At 39.7% G+C, this 9,270-nt stretch overlaps 1 protein-coding gene across 1 annotated transcript; it reads right to left on the bottom strand.

Annotated features, from left to right (window-relative positions):
- Positions 1-2,177: 2,177 nt before the first annotated feature.
- Positions 2,178-8,770, bottom strand: LOC131319587 (uncharacterized). The gene is made up of 6 exons (XM_058349932.1): positions 8,047-8,770; positions 5,533-6,122; positions 4,373-4,565; positions 3,324-3,388; positions 2,923-3,133; positions 2,178-2,642 (listed from the first exon to the last, which is right to left on the bottom strand). The coding sequence occupies exons 1-6, from the start codon at positions 8,314-8,316 to the stop codon at positions 2,280-2,282; spliced, it is 1,692 nt and encodes a 563-aa protein (XP_058205915.1). The 5' UTR covers positions 8,317-8,770; the 3' UTR covers positions 2,178-2,279.
- Positions 8,771-9,270: the final 500 nt, after the last annotated feature.

Genomic DNA, 9,270 nt, shown 5'->3' with positions numbered 1-9,270 from the left:
CATTTCCAAGATGATGGGGGACCCTTCCACTAAAATTTGAATTAGAGAGATTAAGATACCTCAACGACGTCATTGATCCAAAGAAAATGGGAATCGGGATGTCGTGAAAATTGTTTCCGCTCAAGTCCAAGTGCTCCAGATACTTCAGCTCAAGCAATGAAGGGTTCACTTCATTGGCCTCTATTGGCGCTGTGTCTGGGTCTAAACTGACTGGATCAAGCTTCACGACATGGGATGTATTTCCATCACACTGAATTCCTTTCCAGTTGCAACAATTTTCGCCGGTCCAAGAGGAGAGCCTACGTGTTGTGTCTGTTAGGCTTCGTTTGAACTTCAGGAGAGCTTGTCTCTCTTGTTCAATGCAGGTGATGGCTGGAATTGATCCACTGCCCAAACAGGAATGCAAAAAAATTCCATTACAAAGCAGAACAGCTAGAAAGAGCCCAGCAGTGGAGAATATCCCCATATTTTACAAATAACAGCTAGAAAGAGCCCAGCACTACTTGTCCAAGGGTTTACAACAGGATCATCTGGTCGTCCTTGGGGGCATACAAAGTTCAATTTCTACTAGTAGGACAAGAATAGAGTTAGTCCGTCAACTGATGCACACTGTCCACATAAATCCCGTCAACAAAGTAGACTCCACATCCCATTTTTCTATCGTTTCTCTGCTCATTTAAAGGGTGGAGGAGGGGGTGACCAGCCAGGGCCGGCCCCGGAATAAGCCCAACAAACCTACTATTACTTCTTTTTGTATTATTTTTTCATGTGGCCTTTGCTATTAAAAGTTAAAGGGTTTATTTGGTAAATAAACTTTATTGTGATGTATCTTTTTTTTGTTTTGGTAAAACCATTTTACTTTCATATTCATTTCGATTAACTAATAACTAATATAGACATTAAAAAGTCTATATTGGTAAATATCAGTAGTCGCTTAATTTTAACCTTATATAGTAGGCTTTTTTTCCTAAAAATGATTTGTAAAAACAGTTATTTCGGCGGAGAGTAGTTTTTCTTTGTTAAAGTCACATAAAAATTTCTTTTCAGGCTACTATATATTACACAAGAAATTAAGTGGATTGACTATGATCTCAATTGAAAATGAGTACATGGATAAGCTAATTAAAGTACGGTAACTTAACTGAAAATTTTATTTCAAGAAATGCAAGGAGAAGTTGTTTTCTTTAAGTCAAACCATGGTAACAATAAAGCAATATAATCAAATTTTTATTTTTATTTTTATTTTTGATGTAATGCAAGCTAAAAGTTCAATGTAACGTTGATTTTTTTTTTGTGACTTGTATGCCGTTCTATTTTTTATAACTTAATAGTATGTGAGCAACCAAACTTGGAGTCGGGTTTGGACAACCCAAACATAAGTGTCAGCCCTGCGACCAGCTATAGCAACTTACCTCCTATAGGCGTTACCATAGGACTACAGACCCTGAGCAGGTTCCGTGAGGACCAATAATTCGTAGATTTCGACCGCCACCGAGGGCTTTTGGATAACAGCTTGCTGGCTTGAATTCCATTAGAAATGTATGGTCCTCTTGTCATCAGTAGTCTATATGGATCATATTGGACATATAACAAATCTTGTGAGTTACTATTAATACCTTTGGCTTAAGTATTTTGGGCCAGGTGGTATGGCTTATGGATCAAAATTAAGATACTGGGCCAATGATTTATATGGTATGACTTGTTAATCAAAAATTAAGGCACTAGGCCAGTGGTATGCACATTTCGTTCTCCATGAAGCAGTCTGAAAGCTCTTCAATTGAGATCTACTTGAACAAAGTATTACTACCTTCTTTGAAATCTGGGACTCTAACTATAGGGCGGGACTGGAAACTATATTTTCACTTTTCAAAACGAACTGAAAATGTCAAGAACAATTACACATATATGGACACCTTTGTGTGCGTGCACGCGATTGCGAAAGAAGAACTTAACAAAACAAAACGAAACAAAAAAAGAAGCAGAAGTGAGCAAAAATTGAACTCAACCAATTACAACCTGTTAGGTGTAATGATAAATGTACAGGGCACATAAGTATGTAAAACCAATTACAGCCCGTTAGGAGTGACCGATTTGGTGAGAAATAATAAGAATAGCATTTTTCTGTTCACCGCTTAAAAAGAAAATCACTAAATCTCAAAGGACTGACCACAGAGACATGTAAAATCTCCTTTTGATATAATTATGCATATGTAGAAATTGAGGCATAAAGTACACATGAGTGAATTCATACTGAATGATGAATATACCAAGGAACATGACTAATTATGTTTAGTTTGATTCTCCCAGTATCTCTTCTCCCACAACTCTACTTGGCTAATTGAATTTGCTTTCCTTTTGAGAAGCGTATGAAGAGCAAGAGCATCATATGGAGGAGGCATGTTGCATGGTCTCACGTCTGTTGGACCCTTCACCATCGATTCCATCATAAACTTCTTCTGTGATCTTATCGCGGGACACGCCAATTTCTCCGAACAGATTTCAATTGCTCTTTTAGGGATGGTGGGCTGGTATCTCATGAGTTTGGCATATTCACTCAAGAGATGAAACATGTAGTCATACACATAATCCATCTTCAAATCCTCTTGAATGAAGTCACTTGCTGCCTTCCCAATTTCTTGTGCCTGCAAGGATGGAACTAGGATTTCATTTCCAAGAGGGAGGGGGCCAGTAAAGGAATAAGAATTTTTTTCTGATTGAAGATAAATGGACCTCCGCAATGAAAATCACGAACGGTAAAACTGATTACACTATGAAAACCCCTGTCCTTTTGGGCCAAATTTCTTAAATCTGACATTCAAATCAAATGAAGCTTTGGACAAAATGACCAAAATGGAACAGTAGGTATGGCGCAAGTTTACTTATTGCTTATGAAGAGAAGACCAAAGTAAGAAAAGAATGTACCTTTTGCTTGTGGCTGTTGCCCCATTCAACTGCGAACTTAATAGATCTGCACTTGTCGTCCTCTCTTATGGGCCAATAGTGGTGCACAGGCATCAAACTTCTTGTGAAGAAATCATAGTAATGTGGCTTCACCAGTAAGGTAAGAGAATTACATGCAAGAATGTATTTTTCACTCACTGACCATGCGGATCCTTCAATGTATATCTTATACCTGTTAAAATAGCACGAGATCAACAAAGAAATAAAATGTGTTGGCAAGTAGAATATTTATCAAAAGACACGAAATTAAGTGTGCAAGTGAATATCTCACTGTAAAAGAGATGTAACAATACATTTCGTAAAATCACTTGCCTTCAAGGGAAATAACAGAAAGAGGGATACTAAAATTTTAATTCTTTTACCTGTGCATACACTGGCTGGCCAAGTCTGATTGCTTGTACCCTTCCCGTGTTTCTTTAATCCAATCCTACAAAAGTTCCAAATTTTGATATATAGTTGCTAACTTGCTTCCACAATTTCTAGTTCGATTTAGAATAAGCAAATGGAATCATAACAACAATGTAAAAGCATATTAGCCTTGGCGCATATATGGTGTTTCAAAGGGACTCGATTTGCAGTTTTTGCATTCATGGTATGTAACTTGCAATAACCAGACAAGACTATCCAAGGCTCCAAACACCTGAAGTTAACTGGACGCATGAACTCTCAAATCTTTTCCTCCATGTCTTAAAGCCAACACCCTTGTATTACGACTTGAGGTCTGAGCTTTCACCGTTAAAAACAACAGCTTTCATGATCATAGCAGCACAGTTTATCCACACAAAAAATTTGATCATAGCAGGCTTAGCAGCACAGCTTTTATCAGTCCTTACTGTTCACTTTTGGTGCATAAATATTTCGAAGGGGTGGGAGAGGAAGAGAGGAAAGTATAGAAATCCAAGAGTAAATTACTGATCACAATCTGCTTCAGAGATTGGTTACGACATTGTCAATTAACAACTTAGCTCCCATTCATACTTGATTCTCAAATTATCCACATTGCAAGACAGTTTTATAGTTTTTAGAACAAATCACATGTCGCTTTGAAACGAAATAAAAGAATGAAGATCAACTCGCCAAGAAAGTTACTTAGCTATGCCATCATGAATCTATTACACCACTGCCCAGTTCAGAAGCCCTGAAGAAACCATTTGGTTTTGATATGAAGGAAAATCCCTCCAAGGCAGCCACTTTGGACCCAAAGGATAGATCTTGAACATTAGAACATTGTAAGCAGTACAACAATATACTACTAAAAGCCATTGTAACTTCTAAGAGTAATGCTTTGTTAAACGTTGCTACTTTAGTCATTTTCATAAAACAAAAGGCCGTTAATTACATACAATTGACCATATCTTTATGCATATAGATATGTACTTTACATGCTCACGCATGAAGAAATTTTGAATACCTGATTGTACAAGCGAGCACCCCAGTCCTGTTTGTCAGAGACATTACATTTGAGGAGATCCACTCTAGTTGCAGCAACCACCGGGTTGCCCTTCCAGTATGCATAAGCCTCCCTATCCATCCATCTCTTCCTCTTGTTCCCTTCTTTTAGTTCCTCTAACAATCCCTCCCATGGCTTTATATTTATCTCTGCCCTACAAGAAATACTTATATTATTAAAATATTCCCTCCATTGAATACCACACATCCAAGATATCTAACTCATAAAAATATATCACAGGTGTGAATTTAGAACCGGACCCAATTACAGTACGGTGTCTGTGTCCAAAAAACAAGAATCATCCTGAGCCCAAAAATGTGATTTGAACCATTCTATCTTCTATGTAGAGCTTGACGCGTAGAACAAACTCGTAAAAAATCAAGTCAGTTGGATATTGATAACTCAGTGAATGAACTACATTTTTGGGCAATTAAAAATAGTGTGAAAAATGTGCTTTGTTCACTGATTTACTAATCTCCGATCGACTTCATTTGCTGAAAGATTGTTTTAAGCATCAAGTTCTACATAGTGAACCGAACATAGTGAACGGTTCACATCATATTTTTGGGCTTGGGATGATGCCTGTTTTTTTGGCACAAGCACCCACTCAGGCTCTCCCATTCTGAAGTAAGATAAAGGACCCCACTAATTTTGATTTCTCACATGGACATTTGGCAGTTTGTAGCCAAATTTTGCTATTTTGACCCCACCAAAAAAAATTCTAAATTCATAAAAACTATAAGCATTCTTTTCTTTTCTCTATTCAAGAGTTCATAGTATTATAAATGAGGCTATCTATCATGCATTTTTTGAAAAATATAAGTATTTGGGACCACTTGTAAAGCGAAATTACTCCGCACATAATCCACCTTATAATTGACCTCCTAATTCAATTAATCCTTTAGATTAGCAAATGAAAGAATAACTTGCATATTCGTTTTTAAAAATCTTGACTTCGCCCTGACTATCACATCTTCAGAAAACAAAACCATTATTAAAGTCGAATTATGTGGTGATATAGATCCAAAAAAAAAAATCAGTGACTTCTAATTTTTCTAGAAGTGCAAAGTGCCAAATGCCTGAAAAAATTAATTTTTCTACATTAGTTAACTTTCGCTTACCATCCCCAAAACGACCAATCGGGAAAAACAATGTCCAACGTGGCATCATCTCCGCAATACCGGAACAACGGAGGTGGGGCCATCGCATTGGGCCCACTGTAATCCACCGCTTTGACGACCGGCCAATCCACGCAATCAAACATCAAGTCCAAATCAGGTAATTTCCCAGGGTACCTCCGTAACAACTGTAAGATTCCCCACACCGTAAAAACATCCCTGGTTTGGAAGGCCCTCACATATCTCTCCACGTAAGCCCTTCCGTCGACTATCACCAGCCTGAAGTTGGCCGTCTTTCGGGCCCTCTGCACCATGTCCCTCGTGATCCCCATCTTCTTCCACGGCCGTAGATCCTCGTGGATCCAACGGAAGTAATCCGGACACGTGGCAGGTGGGGGACGGTCCCGGTCATCTTGGGAGTGGAAGAAGTCCTTTGGGTAATAGTTCGCCGGGCAAGTTCGGGTGAGGTTACCGGATGTGCAGTTGAGTGGTATTTGGATTTTTGGCAGGGGCTTTTTGGGGATTTCGGATGGGTACACATGGGTGGTTGTGGTGGTTAGGATTGTATTCGGTGTGGGATTCCCAGCAATAGACTGCATGCAATAAACAAACACCAAAACAATACCCAATGTAAGCGACAGAAGTCAGATACTGACAGTATCTCCGCCATTGGGTTTTGATACTGCAGGGGTGTAGCTCATCCCTTCGCATCTCAATATTGGCCTTACTCCAGTATTTTCATAATCCGAGTTGTTCGTATTTTGGATCTTGTCAAGATGCTTGTCTTTCTCAAAAATCATTTTAAGTACATGACTGAAAAATATTGATCCGTAAATTGTGTTTTGCACCCTCCTAATCGGGCCGAAAAAACCCCAATTTTTGCATCTAAATGTATTTGGATCAATCATGTACTTACACATGTTCGATTAAACTAATTTTTGGTGACGACGAGAACATATCAATAAGATCTAAAATATGAACGGTTAGAATTATGAAATTAAGGCCGATACTGGAATGCAAATGTTCATGTTCATTTAAAAAGTGAGTGCCACAGACAAATGCACACAAACATACAAGCACTTCCCACACACTGCACTGTGACTTTAAAAACTCCTGGTCATAGTCTGTATCGTATGTGGTTGGAGAAGGATTTATGGTTCGACACTCATTCAAACATTTCCCGGCTCCGAGAGGGATCCTAGCATCCTATAGTGTAGAGGTGCACAACTGGCATATATTGGCATATTGCAGCATTTTAGCCGTCCATTTCAGCAATTAATTGTTCAGAATCTTAAAAAATACTCTTCTCAAAAAAAAGTATTTTAACAAAATCAAACAATTGAAAACATTTTTGGATAGCCGAAATGCCCCCGATCCCTCTGGAAGGGGGATATAGTTTATTCGCAAATTGAACGGCTCTGAAAGGCGGGTGTAGTTTATTCTGAAATTGGGGATGGTGTTGTGCACTGGTGCGTGCAGCTCGGATCTCATCTCAACAATGAACGTCTCTCGATCGTTGGTTGTCGAGATGAGATCTGAGCTGTCGGATGCACCGTTCGGACGGCTCAGAGGTGAGCAATACAGTACTGTGTAGTGCACAGCACCAACCCGAAGTCGCTACATACGAGTTTAAAAGACCATTATTGAAGGACTTTAATTCGGCCCACAAGCATATGCACTGTCCGAATAAGAGGAAACATTATTCAGTACTTCCGGAAGCGATATTTCCAACCGCATTTGCTTATTTGATTCGACGCAAATGCCTGCTGCGATGCCCCTGAAGCATACTGTTCCCGGCTTAGAAGCAGGGAATAATTTCTCCTCTGTCAGGGCAATCGTAGGAAAAGGGTAATCGACTCCAGAAATGATATGAGTACAGCAAAAGCTGTACAAACAGCTTTGCACAGATTTATTTTGGACCCAATTCAGGTCCCACAAAGATGATCGGAACCGTTCATTTTGTTCAAAATTTGTTTTTTAGCGTCCCTGAAACAAATCATCTCAATTCCTAAAAAACAAATTTTAAACAAAATGAACAGCTCCAAACATCTCTATAGAATCCGAATGGAGTCCAAAATGAATTTGTGCAAACTGTTTGTACAACTTTTTCTGTACCTCTAGCACCTCTGGATCGACTCTCCAGGCGCACGTTAGCAACATAAAAGTAAGTAAGGAACCCGTGTCGGAAGGCGGCGCGGCTACCGACGTTTCAACGACGGGACGTCGTTTTAATTGACCACAAAACGTCTCTCCAGTCGTGATTATTTAAGAGCACCGTCCGAAGCATGTGGGCTCGCATACACGAACGATTCCGAACACAGTTGTGTGTTCGTAGACTTTTTGAGGCGAGATTAATACGTACGCCTACACTAAAGAAAACTTTTTGGGCGAGATTAATTCGTACGCCTACTCTTAAAGAAAAATACAGGGAGAAGAACAAAGGGCAAATGGACCTACTAAGATACGATAATTAATGCGAGGTGAAGTGTTTCGGGAAGGAATGAGATTGGAACTTACAGTGAGGGTGGAGTCGAGTAAGCGCGTGGCAACGAACGCGCCCAGAAAGAAGAGGAGGAGGAAGAAGAGGAGGAGAGAGGATCGTTGAGAGGACCTCTTGGCCGTTAAAAGAGGAAGACAGATGGTCTCCCTAAAATGCCTGTAGATCCCTGCTTCGTGCCACATATATCTCTGCATACTCTCTCTCATATCTGCCAACTCTCTCTCTCTCTCTCTCTCTCTCTCTCTCTCTCTCTCTCTTAATTGATGGACAGAAGAGTAATCTTTCATGGGTCAGAAAATTCTAGCTCTGGAGGTGCGGATCCAAGAAGAAGTTAAACTGTTCAATTTATTTCGAGGAGAGGGGGGGTGGGGAGCGGCGATGCAATGGATGACCCGTGGGACCGAGGGTCTGGACTAGTTTAGGTGGGTGATTTTGGAGCAGCTTCTGACTACTTAAGTACTACTAAAGTACAGCAAGACTCTGGAATTTAATTTACTGATCGGTGAACAAATAAGAAGAACGGCCGAGAATGTGAAAGAAAATACACGCCTTGTGGGGAAATAATTTCCCAACAAGACCTACAAAAGGGACAATTAGACGGTATGAGAGAGAGAAAAAGAGAGAGGCAGTAGAAAGGGTGAGAAATGTGAAGGTAAAGCGGAAGTGGGTGGCTGTGGTGCTTGCCAGCACCGCACTCTCTAGAATGAAAGGGAGAGAAATGTGAAGGCACGCTTTGTGGGTAAATCAGAGGTGTTATAGACACAGAAAATTTGTTTACAGTAGACTGCCATGTGGAGAAATTTTTCAATGCCGAGCGGGCACAGTGCCATGTGGTGCCGAACGCATTTCGACTGTCCAAACGTGTTTTAGACTGCTCAGATCTATTTGGGCTTGAGAAGACGTTTAAGTAATTTTATACTTAAAAATTACCCAAACAGATATGGGTCATCCAAAACACGTTTGGACAGCCAAGATGGTGCTCGGCACCACATGGCACCGTGCCCACCCGACACTGAAAAATTTCTCTGCAATGTGAAGCATTCCGGATTGGATAAATACTTATTTGTAATTTTCAAGTTTAAAAATAGTAGACTTATTTATAAGTTTATTATTTTTAAGCATGAAAATAAGTTCTTATTTTTTAAGTACTTATTTGATAAAACAGAAGGGACCGAATTCTTGTACTTATTTGAGAAAGCGGAACAAGCCGAATTCTTAAAAAACAATTTGAGATGTTTATT

The sequence above is a fragment of the Rhododendron vialii genome, chromosome 3a (genome assembly GCF_030253575.1).
Source record: "Rhododendron vialii isolate Sample 1 chromosome 3a, ASM3025357v1".
NCBI classification, from domain to species: domain Eukaryota; kingdom Viridiplantae; phylum Streptophyta; class Magnoliopsida; order Ericales; family Ericaceae; genus Rhododendron; species Rhododendron vialii.
The sequence above is the reverse complement of the archived record's forward strand: the minus strand, read 5'-3'. Positions and strand labels throughout refer to the sequence as shown.

What these genes read in the sequence shown, in the direction of transcription:
- LOC131319587 (XM_058349932.1), bottom strand. Translation starts at nt 8,316, where the DNA reads ATGAAAGATTACTCTTCTGTCCATCAATTAAGAGAGAGAGAGAGAGAG. An exon ending in GCCAGCCAGTGTATGCACAG is followed by an intron (nt 3,134 to 3,323) that starts GTAAAAGAATTA and finishes CTATTTTAACAG; the next exon opens with GTATAAGATATACATTGAAG. An exon ending in GCAACAGCCACAAGCAAAAG is followed by an intron (nt 2,643 to 2,922) that starts GTACATTCTTTT and finishes CCATCCTTGCAG; the next exon opens with GCACAAGAAATTGGGAAGGC.